The 16,889-nt window shown below is 38.8% G+C and overlaps 4 protein-coding genes across 4 annotated transcripts; 1 reads left to right on the top strand and 3 right to left on the bottom strand.

Annotated features, from left to right (window-relative positions):
* Positions 1-282: 282 nt before the first annotated feature.
* Positions 283-8,576, bottom strand: LOC126747437 (probable FAD synthase). Its single transcript, XM_050456097.1, has 3 exons — positions 7,671-8,576; positions 1,094-1,444; positions 283-736 (listed from the first exon to the last, which is right to left on the bottom strand). Exons 1-3 carry the CDS (start codon positions 8,379-8,381, stop codon positions 470-472), a joined length of 1,329 nt encoding a protein of 442 aa, XP_050312054.1. The 5' UTR covers positions 8,382-8,576; the 3' UTR covers positions 283-469.
* Positions 8,577-8,991: 415 nt separating this feature from the next.
* LOC126747510 (DNA topoisomerase 3-alpha) lies at positions 8,992-12,955 on the bottom strand. The gene is made up of 3 exons (XM_050456198.1): positions 12,145-12,955; positions 9,693-11,386; positions 8,992-9,629 (listed from the first exon to the last, which is right to left on the bottom strand). The coding sequence occupies exons 1-3, from the start codon at positions 12,882-12,884 to the stop codon at positions 9,085-9,087; spliced, it is 2,979 nt and encodes a 992-aa protein (XP_050312155.1). The 5' UTR covers positions 12,885-12,955; the 3' UTR covers positions 8,992-9,084.
* Positions 12,956-13,117: 162 nt separating this feature from the next.
* On the bottom strand, positions 13,118-16,880 carry LOC126747191 (cuticle protein LPCP-23-like). Its single transcript, XM_050455693.1, has 4 exons — positions 16,737-16,880; positions 16,181-16,680; positions 13,725-13,812; positions 13,118-13,666 (listed from the first exon to the last, which is right to left on the bottom strand). The coding sequence occupies exons 1-4, from the start codon at positions 16,746-16,748 to the stop codon at positions 13,181-13,183; spliced, it is 1,086 nt and encodes a 361-aa protein (XP_050311650.1). The 5' UTR covers positions 16,749-16,880; the 3' UTR covers positions 13,118-13,180.
* LOC126747273 (cuticle protein 67-like) lies at positions 14,143-14,889 on the top strand. The gene is made up of 2 exons (XM_050455803.1): positions 14,143-14,310; positions 14,368-14,889. Exons 1-2 carry the CDS (start codon positions 14,299-14,301, stop codon positions 14,833-14,835), a joined length of 480 nt encoding a protein of 159 aa, XP_050311760.1. The 5' UTR covers positions 14,143-14,298; the 3' UTR covers positions 14,836-14,889.
* Positions 16,881-16,889: the final 9 nt, after the last annotated feature.

Below are 16,889 nucleotides of genomic sequence, written 5' to 3'. Positions count from 1 at the left end.
CCGCCCATTTTAAAATGAAACAAGCGGTTTTCAGGAGCATTTTCTTCGGTTCTGTGGGCCATAAAAATAAGATTTTTATACCCACTTGTAGGCCTCATTATACCCAACAACGTTTACTCAAAACATTTTTTTCTCAGACTTACACAATTCTTTTAAAAGGGGTTTTTTTGTTAAAAAACGATTTCTGGCCAAAATGAATCGAATTATGGAGATGTGCCATTAAAAAACAAAATTTTGATCACGCCTTATGCATATTGAGGTCGGAAATAAACTATACAACAATTAACATAAATAATTTTAATAAATATGGAACAAAAACGTATAATACACTTGAGTGGTTCTATCTGCCTAATAATTACTCATTTTCGCTTATCTTGCTATTTTAAGTGGACCGATACGAGAAAATTACTTTTCTATTGTGTAAAATGTATATTTTTTAAATTAAAAAAAGCCTATTCAATTCATATAATTAAATTTTGCTAACATTCCTTCCGCTCCTCTCCTCCTTCTCGTTAAGCATCTTATAGGCGGGCAAATAAGCGTTTTCCGAACAATTTGAGCACACCAGGGTGGGATTCCTGATGGTGTTCGTGGAACTCCCTAGGGAAGTGTACCCACTGTCGTATAATTTACAGTAAGGCACTTTATAGTAAAGCAAATAGTCCCAAATATCGGAATAATGCCAGTCCAGGAACGGACTGCAGCGCATTATCTGGGGCCAGTCCGGATCGGTCATCTGGACAAGGACAGAAAAAATTGCAATAAAATAAACTCTAAGTCGCAGGTCTCAAATTTGTTAAATTAAAATCGAAGGATTACACGTGTTTCGCCCTACTAGGCATCATCAGATCCACTTATGTGTATTCACTAATAAAAAGAAGAAAAAAGCAGAGAGCAATAGTGAAAACACATCCCTAGTATGGGCGAAACACGTGTAATCCTTCGACTTTAATTTAATAAATTTGAGACCTGGAACATCAATCACCCAAAAGAAAAAATCCACTCAATGCTCGCATATTTAAGATAAGATTGTGTTACGTAAAACGTCTATTATCGAGATAAATTTCATAGTCTAGTCATAAAGTTTTATTACCTGCATGAAATTCAGGTCGGAACAATAAGGATCCGTCCTCCTGGAGCCCATAAAGCACACCTGAAAATGCGGTTTTTTCGCTAAAACGCTCCTCAGGGCCTCTTTAATGCTCATAGTAGAACTATGCACCTCTAAATTGTAAAAGATCCTGCACCGTTCGATAAAATCGTCCTGTTCCTGGAACGTGTTGGTGCTCCTCACGTACAGGCAGAACAGTTTCCTCCTCACATTCGGGAAGAGTTTTTTTAAAACGGTTTGGAGGAGGTGCAACAGGACGGTGCAGTCTTTACCACCGTTGAAACTGAGAAATATGTTTTCGGGACCGAAGGTTTTCAAGCAGTTTTCGATGATCTGGAATTAAGTGTGAGGGAGGCTTTTTGGGATTGATTTTATATGTAATAAGCCCACTAGTTAAGTTCTAGTTCAAACTTTCCAGATTGTTATAATTAATGATTTCCTAACTGGTCGTTTTTAAATCAACTCTCTTAGTATTATAGAACAGAAATTGCCCCCTAAAAGCAAAGTTTTTTGCATGAAAAAAACCAAAATTGGCCAAAATTTTGACTTTTTTTTGGAGTAGGTCCTTGAAACTTTCCAGATTATTATAATTAATGATTTCCTTACTGGTAGTTTTTAAATCAACTCTCTAAGTACCATAGAACAGAAATGGTCCCCCAAAAGCAAAGTTTTTGGCATGTAAAAACGAAAATTGACCAAAATTTTGACTTTTTTTTGGAGTAGGTCCTTGAAACTTTCCAGACTAATATAATTAATGATTTCCTTACTGGTAGTTTTTAAATCAACTCTCTAAGTACCATAGAACAGAAATGGTCCCCCGAAAGCAAAGTTTCTTGCATGAAAAAACCCAAAATTGACCAAAATTTTGACTTTTTTTTGGAGTAGGTCCTTAAAACTTTCCAGACTATTATAATTAATGATTTCCTTACTGGTAGTTTTTAAATCAACTCTCCAAGTACAATAGAACAGAAATTGTCCCCCAAAAGCAAAGTTTTTCGCATGAAAAAAACCAAATTTGGCCAAAATTTTCACTTTTTTTTGGAGTAGATCCTTGAAACTTTCCAGATTATTATAATTAATGATTTCCTTACTGGTAGTTTTTAAATTAACTCTGTGAGTACAATAGAACAGAAATTGTCCCCTAAAAGCAAAGATTTTCGCATGCAAAAAACCAAAATTGACCAAAATTTTCACTTTTTTTTGGAGTAGGTCCTTGAAACTTTCCAGACTATTATAATTAGTGATTTCCTTACTGGTAGTTTTTAAATCAACTTTCTAAGTACCATAGAACAGAAATGGTCCACCAAAAGCAAAGTTTTTTGCATGAAAAAACCCAAAATTGGCCAAAATTTTGACTTTTTTTTGGAGTAGGTCCTTGAAACTTTCCAGACTATTATAATTAATGATTTCCTTACTAGTAGTTTTTAAATCAACTCTCTAAGTACCATAGAACAGAAATGGTCCCCCAAAAGAAAAGTTTTTTGTATGAAAAAATCCAAAATTGACCAAAATTTTGACTTTTTTTTGGAGTAGGTCCTTGAAACTTTCCAGATTATTATAATTAATGATTTCCTTACTGGTAGTTTTTAAATTAACTCTCTAAGTACCATAGAAGAGAAATGGTCCCCCAAAAGCAAAATTTTTCACATGAAAAAACCAAATTTGGCCAAAATTTTGACTTTTTTTTGGAGTAGGTCCTTGAAACTTTCCAGATTATTATAATTAATCGTTTCCTTACTGGTAGTTTTTAGATCAACTCTCTAAGTACCATAGAAGAGAAATGGTCCCCCAAAAGCAAAGTATCTTGCATGAAAAAACCCAAAATTGACCAAAATTTTGACTTTTTTTTGGAGTAGGTCCTTGAAACATTCCAGACTATTATAATTAATGATTTCCTTACTGGTAGTTTTTAAATCAACTCTCTAAGTACCATAGAACAGAAATGGTCCCCCAAAAGCAGTTTTTTGCATGAAAAAACCCAAAATTGACCAAAATTTTGACTTTTTTTTGAAGTAGGTCCTTGAAACATTCCAGACTATTATAATTAATGATTTCCTTACTGGTAGTTTTTAAATCAACTCTCTAAGTATCATAGAACAGAAATGGTCCCCCAAAAGCAAAGTTTTTTGCATGAAAAAACCCAAAATTGACCAAAATTTTGACTTTTTTTTGGAGTAAGTCCTTGAAACATTCCAGACTATTATAATTAATGATTTCCTTACTGGTAGTTTTTAAATCAACTCTCTAAGTACCATAGAACAGAAATGGTCCCCCAAAAGCAAAGTTCTTTGCATGAAAAAACCCAAAATTGGCCAAAATTTTGACTTTTTTTTGGAGTAGGTCCTTGAAACTTTCCAGATTATTATAATTAATGATTTCCTTACTGGTAGTTTTTAAATCAACTCTCTAAGTATCATAGAACAGAAATGGTCCCCCAAGAGCAAAGTTTCTTGCATGAAAAAACCCAAAATTGGCCAAAATTTTGACTTTTTTTTGGAGTAGGTCCTTGAAACTTTCCAGACTCTTATAATTAGTGATTTCCTTACTGGTAGTTTTTAAATCAACTCTCTAAGTACCATAGAACAGAAATGGTCCCCCAAAAGCAAAGTTTTTTGCAAGAAAAAACCCAAAATTGGCCAAAATTTTGACTTTTTTTTGGAGTAGGTCCTTGAAACTTTCCAGACTATTATAATTAATGATTTCCTTACTGGTAGTTTTTAAATCAACTCTCTAAGTACCATAGAACAGAAATGGTCCCCCAAAAGCAGTTTTTTGCATGAAAAAACCCAAAATTGACCAAAATTTTGACTTTTTTTTGGAGTAGGTCCTTGAAACTTTCCAGACTCTTATAATTAGTGATTTCCTTACTGGTAGTTTTTAAATCAACTCTCTAAGTACCATAGAACAGAAATGGTCCCCCAAAAGCAGTTTTTTGCATGAAAAAACCCAAAATTGGCCAAAATTTTGACTTTTTTTTGGAGTAGGTCCTTGAAACTTTCCAGACTCTTATAATTAGTGATTTCCTTACTGGTAGTTTTTAAATCAACTCTCTAAGTACCATAGAACAGAAATGGTCCACCAAAAGCAAAGTTTTTTGCATGAAAAAACCCAAAATTGGCCAAAATTTTGACTTTTTTTTGGAGTAGATCCTTGAAACTTTCCAGATTATTATAATTAATGATTTCCTTACTGGTAGTTTTTAAATTAACTCTGTGAGTACAATAGAACAGAAATTGTCCCCTAAAAGCAAAGATTTTCGCATGCAAAAAACCAAAATTGACCAAAATTTTCACTTTTTTTTGGAGTAGGTCCTTGAAACTTTCCAGACTATTATAATTAGTGATTTCCTTACTGGTAGTTTTTAAATCAACTTTCTAAGTACCATAGAACAGAAATGGTCCCCCAAAAGCAAAGTTTTTTGCATGAAAAAACCCAAAATTGGCTAAAATGTTCACTTTTTTTTGGAGTAGATCCTTGAAACTTTCCAGACTATTATAATTAGTGATTTCCTTACTGGTAGTTTTTAAATCAACTCTCTAAGTACCATAGAACAGAAATGGTCCACCAAAAGCAAAGTTTTTTGCATGAAAAAACCCAAAATTGGCCAAAATTTTCACTTTTTTTTGGAGTAGATCCTTGAAACTTTCCAGACTATTATAATTAGTGATTTCCTTACTGGTAGTTTTTAAATCACCTCTCTAAGTACCATAGAACAGAAATGGTCCACCAAAAGCAAAGTTTTTTGCATGAAAAAACCCAAAATTGGCTAAAATTTTCACTTTTTTTTGGAGTAGATCCTTGAAACTTTCCAGACTATTATAATTAGTGATTTCCTTACTGGTAGTTTTTAAATCAACTCTCTAAGTACCATAGAACAGAAATGGTCCACCAAAAGCAAAGTTTTTTGCATGAAAAAACCCAAAATTGGCCAAAATTTTGACTTTTTTTTGGAGTAGATCCTTGAAACTTTCCAGATTATTATAATTAATGATTTCCTTACTGGTAGTTTTTAAATTAACTCTGTGAGTACAATAGAACAGAAATTGTCCCCTAAAAGCAAAGATTTTCGCATGCAAAAAACCAAAATTGACCAAAATTTTCACTTTTTTTTGGAGTAGGTCCTTGAAACTTTCCAGACTATTATAATTAGTGATTTCCTTACTGGTAGTTTTTAAATCAACTTTCTAAGTACCATAGAACAGAAATGGTCCACCAAAAGCAAAGTTTTTTGCATGAAAAAACCCAAAATTGGCCAAAATTTTGACTTTTTTTTTGAGTAGATCCTTGAAACTTTCCAGATTATTATAATTAATGATTTCCTTACTGGTAGTTTTTAAATCAACTCTCTAAGTACCATAGAACAGAAATGGTCCCCCAAAAGCAAAGTTTTTTGCATGAAAAAACCCAAAATTGACCAAAACTTTGACTTTTTTTTGGAGTAGGTTCTTAAAACTTTCCAGACTAATATAATTAATGGTTTTCTTACTGGTAGTTTTTAAATCAACACTCTAAGTACAGTAGAACAGAAATTGTCCCTTAAAAGCAAAATTTTTCACATGAAAAAACCAAATTTGGCCAAAATTTTGACTTTTTTTTGGAGTAGGTCCTTGAAACTTTCCAGACTATTATAATTAATGATTTCCTTACTAGTAGTTTTTAAATCAACTCTCTAAGTACCATAGAACAGAAATGGTCCCCCAAAAGAAAAGTTTTTTGTATGAAAAAATCCAAAATTGACCAAAATTTTGACTTTTTTTTGGAGTAGGTCCTTGAAACTTTCCAGATTATTATAATTAATGATTTCCTTACTGGTAGTTTTTAAATTAACTCTCTAAGTACCATAGAAGAGAAATGGTCCCCCAAAAGCAAAATTTTTCACATGAAAAAACCAAATTTGGCCAAAATTTTGACTTTTTTTTGGAGTAGGTCCTTGAAACTTTCCAGATTATTATAATTAATCGTTTCCTTACTGGTAGTTTTTAGATCAACTCTCTAAGTACCATAGAAGAGAAATGGTCCCCCAAAAGCAAAGTATCTTGCATGAAAAAACCCAAAATTGACCAAAATTTTGACTTTTTTTTGGAGTAGGTCCTTGAAACATTCCAGACTATTATAATTAATGATTTCCTTACTGGTAGTTTTTAAATCAACTCTCTAAGTACCATAGAACAGAAATGGTCCCCCAAAAGCAGTTTTTTGCATGAAAAAACCCAAAATTGACCAAAATTTTGACTTTTTTTTGAAGTAGGTCCTTGAAACATTCCAGACTATTATAATTAATGATTTCCTTACTGGTAGTTTTTAAATCAACTCTCTAAGTATCATAGAACAGAAATGGTCCCCCAAAAGCAAAGTTTTTTGCATGAAAAAACCCAAAATTGACCAAAATTTTGACTTTTTTTTGGAGTAAGTCCTTGAAACATTCCAGACTATTATAATTAATGATTTCCTTACTGGTAGTTTTTAAATCAACTCTCTAAGTACCATAGAACAGAAATGGTCCCCCAAAAGCAAAGTTTTTTGCATGAAAAAACCCAAAATTGGCCAAAATTTTGACTTTTTTTTGGAGTAGGTCCTTGAAACTTTCCAGATTATTATAATTAATGATTTCCTTACTGGTAGTTTTTAAATCAACTCTCTAAGTATCATAGAACTGAAATGGTCCCCCAAGAGCAAAGTTTCTTGCATGAAAAAACCCAAAATTGGCCAAAATTTTGACTTTTTTTTGGAGTAGGTCCTTGAAACTTTCCAGACTCTTATAATTAGTGATTTCCTTACTGGTAGTTTTTAAATCAACTCTCTAAGTACCATAGAACAGAAATGGTCCCCCAAAAGCAAAGTTTTTTGCAAGAAAAAACCCAAAATTGGCCAAAATTTTGACTTTTTTTTGGAGTAGGTCCTTGAAACTTTCCAGACTATTATAATTAATGATTTCCTTACTGGTAGTTTTTAAATCAACTCTCTAAGTACCATAGAACAGAAATGGTCCCCCAAAAGCAGTTTTTTGCATGAAAAAACCCAAAATTGACCAAAATTTTGACTTTTTTTTGAAGTAGGTCCTTGAAACTTTCCAGACTCTTATAATTAGTGATTTCCTTACTGGTAGTTTTTAAATCAACTCTCTAAGTACCATAGAACAGAAATGGTCCCCCAAAAGCAAAGTTTTTTGCATGAAAAAACCCAAAATTGACCAAAATTTTGACTTTTTTTTGGAGTAGGTCCTTGAAACTTTCCAGACTATTATAATTAATGATTTCCTTACTGGTAGTTTTTAAATCAACTCTCTAAGTACCATAGAACAGAAATGGTCCCCCAAAAGCAAAGTTTTTTGCATGAAAAAACCCAAAATTGGCCAAAATTTTGACTTTTTTTTAGAGTAGGTCCTTGAAACTTTCCAGATTATTATAATTAATGGTTTCTTTACTGGTAGTTTTTAAATAAACCATGAAGTACCATAGAAGAGAATTTGTTTTGCACTAAATTTTTGAAGCCTGTTACATTAACTAATGGTTACAATGCATCCCCAAGCACCCTATGACAAATCAACATTTTTACTTACATTAATTGATTGCCGAACATTGCTGTCCTCACTAGAATAAACCAAATCGGCCTTAGAATTGACCCAACTGGAACCCAATATGTGCCCGGCAACCCTCTTTTTTAACTCGACCTCCCCATCAACAACATTTTCAAATTTGGGGCTCGACAGTGTAACTTCATCCTGGCCATTGGTGGATTTCCCAAACTGTATGTCCACAATTCCCCTGAGTTCCTCAATACGTTTTTGGGAACCGTTCAAAGTGATTTGGAAGGTTTTCGCGTATATCGGGGCTTCGCTATACTGTTTTAAATGGTTTTTTAATGGGGAGCCTAGCTGTTGCTCCATAAACGAACTATTCAGCACAAAAATTCTTCTTAAGTGCACTACTGGGCAAGCGGCTTGGTTTTTAAGTAGTTTCGTCCCTGCAGGCCATAAGGGGCTTACGCCATAACCAGTTAACTCGTTAATGGTCACTAATTCTTGAGAAGTCATCCAGCCAAGGGCCTCGGACACACTTTGGGCATCCCCCTGAGATAAAACCACTACAATATCACACGATCTCGTTAAGACTTTCAGCTCCTGGGCTATTGCACGGTGATTTGCCTCAACACTGGAAACAGCTTTCACTTGGTACCCCAAAATAGTTAAAAAATTCGATATTTTATTGGTGGAGAGTGAAAGGTCACTAGGGCCCTTCTGGGCCAATATTGCCGCAGTTTCGAGTTTCATGGCGAGACTATCGAAGTAAATGCTTAGCGAAAGGGTCAAATTAACGCTAGAAAGCGATTTCTACGAGTGACACGACACGGTTTCTGTAAAAAATCATTTTTAGCTTTCGTAACTGGTGAATTTTTGTTTATATACTTGTTAAAGCGTAAGTTTGAGGTTATGTGTACCCTGGGCCAGGTTGCCACCGCCTAGTTTTATTAATTTTTTAGGGGTTTTCTAATGGGGTTAAAATATTTATAATTTTATTAAATATGCATTAGAATTTAATTAAAACTTACTGGCATACGAGTACAAGAGATTTACTGCATGCCAGCTGTATTAGAATGAAAATGTTTCAGTCAATATGGCAACGTTGTCGACGCAATGAACATATTCATCAGCTGATTAATTTTTACCATGGGCGGCTCGTCAGGGACGCCAATAAAAATTATTAATTATTTTATTACGATTTTTTTTGTATTTCAAGGCTTAAGTAATTAATAAAAAAGAATATTCCAATAAAGGAAAATTAAATTAATAGCTTTAAGGCAAAAATTGCCAGTTTCAAATTTATTGCCACGGGCGGCTCGTCAGGAGCGCCTAAAAGGGTAGAAAATAAATAAAATTCAGCTTTAAAAAGAAACTATCATTTTTTTAACGCAAAACTTAACATTTTTACACTTTAAGTCTTATATACAATATAATAAGGCACCATTTTTAATGATTAGTTGGGGCAGCGGTTCCTGGTGTGTCCCTCCTGGCCGCAATTCCTGCACTTCCTCTTCGCCCTGGTCCCACCCTCGCCGCCCCTGCCCGTCTTACTATACGGCCTCGTTCGGTTACTAGTGTCCCGCCTGCGCCCCCTGCCCCCAAAACTCCAATTAGCCGCCCCGTTCCCGCCCCCAAAATCATCCCCGTTATTCCCTGCCACACCCTGTTCCTCGTCCGCCCACTGGAAAAAGTTGCAACCGTTCGTCATGTTCGGGCAACAATAAAACTGTCGTCCCTTGTTCGAACTCTCTTTGGTGACGGTGCGGAGGGGCGCAGGCTGCCCGCACTTGCACCGGACCTCGCTGGGGCCCGCCGTGCTGCCCCCCGGGGCTCTGGACACGTTATTTTGGTCCAGAGTCCCGTTGGGGTCCCACAGGAAGAAGTTGCAGCTGGACTGGGCGCATTTGTAAAATTGCCTTCCTTGATTCGGACCCTCTTTGCGCACAGTGAGGAGGAGAGCGGGCTGGTTGCAGCCGCACACGATTTCCTCGTTGGAGTCTGCAAAACAGAGAGAAATCGGCCCTAAAAACCCCATTTTCGGGGCTCTACACTGTTACTTACTCGGGTGGGCATTCCCAAAGTTGCTAGGGCTTCCAAAACTGGTCCTGCTGGTGCTCGGAAAGTCCCTCCTGACGCTTCCCAAATGGTTCCCTGTGCCAGGGGGAGGGCTCTGGACCCTTCTGGACGTACTGGTAGCCCCATTAAAGTCCTGCCTCACTGAATTATCACCCACCGCCCTCCTCACACTCGCCAAATTAATATTTAAAACCTCGTTAACGTTCTCGTCGCAACCCCCCACGCACAACTCGTTCGGATTGGGTTCCCCGGGGAACGGGTTCGGTCTGAACGTGAATTTCAGGAGTTTATAGTCAGGCCCGCACTGCTGACAGTGGTTCTCCGTCACCTCGACGCTCCTCGCCAACGAGGGGAACCACACGGAGTTTTTACAGTTCGGATACCCGACGCACGTGAGGAACATCCCGGTGCCGTCCTTCCTCGACTTGAGCACCATATCGTTGCCGCATTTGGGGCACTTAAAGGCAGGCCGATAATCCGAAAGCGCCCCCTCAGCGGTCGCAGGGAGATCGGGCACCCGATGGGGCTGGTCGTTCAGCCGATTCGCCAAACTGCTGTCTATCAGCCTCATTTTTTCCGCCACCACCCTAAAGACTTCTTTGTACTTTCGTATTTGCTCCGCCCTGACGACCTCCGGGTCTTTTAGACCGTCGCAGATCATTTTCAGGTCGTTTTCGAACTCCGCCCTCAGGGTGGGCTTGGCCAGGGAGACCTCCAGACCGATCTCGTTGTAACCTTCGACTAGTCCCATGCCCAGGTTGCCTGGGACGAAGTAAATGTCTTGGAGGCCCACGTATTGACGGGATTTTATGGTTTCGATGTGTTCCGCGTGGGTGGCGTCTGTGCCTATGCCATGCTTCTCCATCAGGGCTATCAGGTCTGCTTCGGTTAGTAATTTTGGGGGCGAAGTGCGGCTCTCTGCCATTTCCAAAGTAGTTGGGTCAAAAGTGTCCCCCCGTTCGTAATGGTTTATCTCTTTGGCGTTCCACTTTTCGTAAACGTACACGTCCAGATAGTTTTTCTCTAAGATCACCAGGCCTTTGGCGGTGAACTTTTCACCGGCAATGTCCGCGTGTACGGTCGTTTCGTAGCCCTGGGCGTCCTTGTGCACGCAAGCCAAGAAGTGCCTCACGATGTACTCGTAAACCCTTTTTTCGTTCCCTTGAAGGTTGTCCGCGTATTTGGTCGGGTGTATGGGCGGGTGAGCCTGATCGGACTTTTTGCCACGTCGAGGCGTGGGCCCCCCTTCGGCCATCACCCTCCTGGCAAATGGGCCCCACTGATTGTCATTCTGTTGCTGCTCAACCAGCTGGGCTAAGTTCAACTCCGGGGGGAATATGTTGGTTTCTGTACGTGGGTAACTAATGAAACCTTGGGTGTAGAGTTTTTCCGCGATTTTCATCGTTTCTTTGGCGTTTATGTGGAGTTTTTTGGAAATTATTTTTTCCATTTCGACGGTGTCCAGTGGTAAAGGTCGCCATTTGCTCTTGGGCTTGGATTCGACACTTTCCACGGTTGCTAGAGGGGTTTCTTTGCAATGGGCTAGGATTGCCTCGCAACAGGTTTTATCGAATAGTCTTTCTCTTTTCCAGAGAAATTCTGTGGTTAGTTCTTTGACTGTATGGGACATTTTGATTTTCCAGAAGGGTTCAGGGATGAAATCTTCAATGGCCTTGTACCTGTTACGGAATGAATCAAATCAAATATGCCTAATTTTCACATATAACATAAAAATGTTGTTGACAAAGCTCGCTTAAATATAGAGTAAACAAACAGACAATAAAAGAAACAAATGGGAACACATAAAAAATAAATTGGTCTCAGAATTTATAAAACATTTAAATATCACATAACAAAGCATAATGAAAACCTTTAAAATAGTAGTAACTAAAATTGGGCAAAATCTGTGTCGTAATTATTCATCATGCAATACTGTAAAACCCACCTTGCCTCAACTTTTTTTTTTTTGTCGTAATCTTAAATCTGAACCTCTTATAGTAAGTCAATAAAATCAAAGTCAAATATCTTAAAAATGGTCCAAGAATTCTTCTATAGTGTAGTAGTCTTTTACAAGTAACATCTGTCTTACCTCCCTCCCAAATAACTTATAAGATACTGTCTTACGAAGAGGCCGTGGAAGATGGTTAAATATTTTCTTACTTTCATAAAAAATTGATTTTTTTGGTTAAGGAAGATGTAGGGATTGGTAAATATATATTATATGAGGACCAAGTATTATTTATACTTGGTAGTATTATTACTATTTTAATATTTCAAACTCAAAATCTAATTTTTATTAAGCATTTCTCTGAAAAAATCATATCTCAAATGTCCAATAAACTTGTGGTCTTCCCTATTAGATTTATAAAAAATTCATCTGTAACACCCCTAATTCCCCAATAAATCAAACTCAACTAAAAATTTATTTCTCACTTACCGTTCAACCACAAACCCCAAAGTAGGAAACTGACACGATCCGTAACTGATCAACTTCTCGGCCAACTTTTGGGGAAACACTTGCTGCAGCCTCAAAGTTTGTAGCCTCGTAAAGGCTGCTCCCGTCCTCAAATCTAACTCCTGCCTCACATCCACTGCATCGGAAACATTCTTGTTGGGCTGCCCCAGTGTGCTTAAAGCCCTGAACACTGAGGCCGCAGTAATCTCCGAGAATTTCGCCCTATAGACCCTTAGGTCAGGTTTTATATCGGTACAGACCTTAATAACCTCGAAACCTATATTCTCGCCTTCTCTATCGCAATCTGTCCATATAATCAGGCCTTGGCAGCTCCGTATTTCCCTTTCCAAAGTCTTTTTGATATTCACATAGTCTTTGGGGCAAGCTTTTAGCACCGGGGCATCAAATAAGGCGAGGGGATTGCAACTTTGCCAGTTACGAAAGCCCGAGACGAACTCGTAGTTTAACAGGTGACCGGAGACGGAGGTCATGGCCATTTTGCAGTTCTGGCCGAACACTTGGGCCTCAAACTCGTAGACTTTATTGAATTTGGATAAGCCCTCACGACGGTTGGAGTGCCCCCGGGACAAATGGGCCGCGATATTCTTGGCCGCATCGTTCTTTTCCGCCACATTTAAATATTTCATCACTTTAGCGTCGTGGCAGAGGGCCCTTGGGGTGAACTTTAACGCGAAGGCCCGGCATTTAGCTAAAACGGTCATCGGGTATTAATTTAATAAACATTATTGTTGTTTTGTAAATATAAACAATAATGTGACGGCCTAAAGTGAGGTTAGAAATTACGGGAGTGTTTAGGGTTCCGAGCGAATCAGCAATAATAGACTAACGTACCAGCTATGAAAGGTTAGGCTAAGCCTAGATGACCATAATAGAGAACGTAATCGGTTTTCTTAACGTAATGAGGAGGGTTTCAGAATAAGTGTGGCACAAAAGATTTTATATCACAAACATTTATTTAAATAAATAAATTGACAAACAATAACATAAAAATCAACAATTACCAAGCGTAGTGGGACACTCCGGAGTCGTAGGTGACATGAGCGACAGCTGGGGCGGCAGAGTAAGCTGCTCCCAACAGAGGAGAAGCATGGGCAGCATAGGCTGTTGGGGCGGCATAAGCAGCTGGGGCGGCATAAGCGGCTTGAGCGGCATAACCGACTGGGGCAGCATAAGCGGTATGTGCGATGGGAGCGGAGTAAGCGAGAGCTGGGGCAGCAGCGAATCTTAGTCCAGGGTTTGAGACCCTGACGTCAGATTTGCTGACGCTGGAATATGGGGTGTCGATGGTCTTAGAGTAGGTGGAGATCTGTCCCAAGTTTCCTGCGGTCCTGTAGATGTTTGAGGATTGGGAGGTGATCGCTGGGGTGGAGTAGGCGAGTGGGGCGCTGTAGGCCAGTGCTGGGGCTGCTGCGTAGCTTACGGCAGCTGGGGCCAAGAGGTTGCCGGCGCTGGCAAGGGCGAGGGTGGCGCAAAGTACCATGAACTATAAAGTAGTGGCTAAGTTTAGTAAAATCCTAACGAAAAATGTGTTTTTGACTTACTCTGAATGCCATTTTTGTAGCTTGGGAGGTGTTGCTTATCACTCGAAATGAAGTAAAGGAAATGATAATTTTTACGACCGTGTCTCGGCTTTTTATACGAAATAATCATGTGCTTAAACCAGTTTCCCTTTAAATTTTAGATACCCGGTTAAGTAATAAAGCTGTCCAATCAAAGGACCATTAAGTAACCGCACAAATTCGTTGGTATTTGCGTAAAATTTATTAATTTGATCAGTTTTTGTCTAAGGGACATTCCTGTAGCAGGCTCTATATTATCCGGGGAAAAGAACAATTTTCTCACAGCAGTAACGCAGTCTCACCTTAACCGTGACCCCATTTTAAGACCCGCTGGCGACCTTGATATGAATTTCCGAAGAGTTTTTCGTGCATTTCTGCGACAGGCGTAATTACTAATTCGACCAGATGTATTGTTAAATTATTACACAAGTTTAAAATGGCAAACTGGTTTGGGTTCCGATGATTTTCGTGTATAAAAACGGGCCAGACCGTTGGTGAATTATCAGTTGATACAGATACATCAACCGGTGATCACTTTATTAAACGTCTCATTAAAATGGCTTTCAGGGTAAGTGAAATAATTTTTTGAAATGATTTTGTTATGCTACTACTGTTTTTCTTTCAGTATATGATCCTTTGCGCTACTCTGGCCTTCGCAAGCGCTGGCAACCTCTTGGCCCCAGCTGCCGTAAGCTACTCAGCAGCCCCAGCACTGGCCTACAGCGCCCCACTCGCCTACTCCACCCCAGCCATCACCTCCCAATCCTCAAACATCTACAGGACCGCAGGAAACTTGGGACAAATCTCCACCTACTCCAAGACCATCGACACCCCATACTCCAGCGTGAGCAAATCTGACGTCCGGGTCTCCAACCCCGGATTAAGATTCGCTGCTGCCCCAGCTCTCGCTTATTCCGCCCCAGTAGCTCATGCCGCTCCAGTAGCTCATGCCGCTTATGCCGCTCCAGTAGCTCATGCCGCCCCAGCAGCATATGCCGCCCATGCTTCTCCCCTGTTGGGAGCAGCTTACTCTGCCGCCCCAGCTGTCGCCCATGTCACCTTTGACTCCGGTGTGTCCCACTACGCTTGGTAATTGTTGGTTGTTGTTGTTTATTTATTTATTTGAATAAATGTTTGTGATATAGAACTTTATTTTTTTCGAAAGTTTCATGCCTATTTTTGAAAGAATCACAATTATCGAGGGTCAACTTGCCTTAAAAAGACTTTAAAAGAAGTTGTGCTGCTCCGAGTTCAGTTGACAGCCGAAAAAACGTCTACTGGCACTAAAAGTCAAGATTCTTCAAAACTACTCAAGATAAAAACATGAAACAAACTGTGCTAGAGTAAGAAAAGATCCCTTTCCATTGTTATTTAAGAATGAAAATGATCTTAGTAATACTTCCCAAGATATCTAACTTCAAAGCCAGTTGACAGTCCAAAACATTTTTACTTGTCACCGACAAAGGCCCACTAAATCTCGTGAATCTTAAGAACCACCAAAGATACAATTACGAAACAAATTGCGCTAGATTCAAAAAAATTTTTTACAGACTATATTCGAGGTTCAAAAGGATCCAGGCAATACTTTTCCAATTATCCATCTCCAATTCCAGTTGACAGTCCAACGAAAGTTTAACCACTTCCACTGAAACTCGAGAATCTCAGGAGCCATCAGTGATAAAATTATGAAACAAATTGTGCTAGACATAGAAAACAGTCGCGTACAAATTATATTTAAATTTCAACAAAATCCAAGCGAAACTTTTCAAGATATCCAGTAAACAGTCCAGAGACGTCCGACTTACGTCCACTAAAATTAGTGAATCTCAAGAACGGCTAAAGATAAAATTATGAAACAAATTGTTTTAGATTCAAAAAAGGTTGCATACAAATCGTATTTAAGGTTTAAAAAAATCCAGATGATACTTTTTAAAAAATGGAGCTTCAAGCCCAATTGGCAGTCCAAACACTTACTCAGCATCGACTTACTCCCACTAAAACTCGTGGATCTTAAGAACGGTTAAAGATAAAATTATGAAACAAATTGTGTTAGATTCAGAAAAGAGATTTTTAAAAATTTCACTTAAGAGACAAAAGAATCCAGGCAATTTTCAAAACATCCAGCTAGAAGTCCAGTAGACAGTCAAAACAAGGTTTACCTGTAACGGACTTGCTTTCACTAAAACTTGAGAATCTCAAAAACTAATAAAGTTAAAACTATGAAGCAAATTGTATTCATTTAAAAAAAGAATGCTATATAAGTTTTACAAATGATTTAAAGCAAATCGTCAAGATTTTCCTAGATATTTGCCTCGAACCGCACCAAATAATCCAGGAACTCAATAAAAACTGCAGATATTAAATCGAATTAATTTTATTTGAATAAATTAAGTCAGCATCAACAAAAACATAACAATCGCCACAAAATCACGATTTACCAAGCATAACGGGAGAAACCGTTGTCGTAGGTAACGTGAGCTACAGCTGGGGCAGCTGAGTAAGCGACTCCCAGAAGAGAAGAGCGGGTAGCAAAGCTGGAGGAGGTGGCGTAAGCGGGGGCGGCAAGAGCTGGAGCAGCGTAGGAGGCGTGAGCTACTGGGGCGGCATAAGCGACTGGAGCAGCATAAGCGGCTTGAGCGATGGGAGCGGAGTAAGCGAGAGCTGGGGCAGCAGCGAATCTTAATCTGGGGTTGGAGACCCTGACGTCAGATTTGCTCACGCTGGAGTATGGGGTGTCAATGGTTTTGGAGTAGGTGGAGATTTGTCCCAAGTTTCCTGCGGTCCTGTAGATGTTTGAGGATTGGGAGGTGATCGCTGGGGTGGAGTAGGCGAGTGGGGCGCTGTAGGCCAGGGCTGGGGCTGCTGAGTAGCTCACGGCAGCTGGGGCCAAGAGGTTGCCAGCGCTGGCGAAGGCTAGAGTAATGCAAAGGATCATACACTGAAAGTAAACAGTAGTAGGACAACAGAATTATTTCAAAAAATTATTTGACTTACCCTGAAAGCCATTTTAATTATATGTGTAATGAAGTGATTACCGGTTAATGTATCTGTTTAACTGATAATACACCAACGGTCTGGCCCGTTTTTATACACGAAAACTGAAACCAGTTCGCCATTTTAAACTTGTGTAATTTAATGGTCGAATTC

This window comes from Anthonomus grandis, chromosome 19 (genome assembly GCF_022605725.1).
Source record: "Anthonomus grandis grandis chromosome 19, icAntGran1.3, whole genome shotgun sequence".
NCBI lineage: Eukaryota > Metazoa > Arthropoda > Insecta > Coleoptera > Curculionidae > Anthonomus > Anthonomus grandis.
The sequence above is the reverse complement of the archived record's forward strand: the minus strand, read 5'-3'. Positions and strand labels throughout refer to the sequence as shown.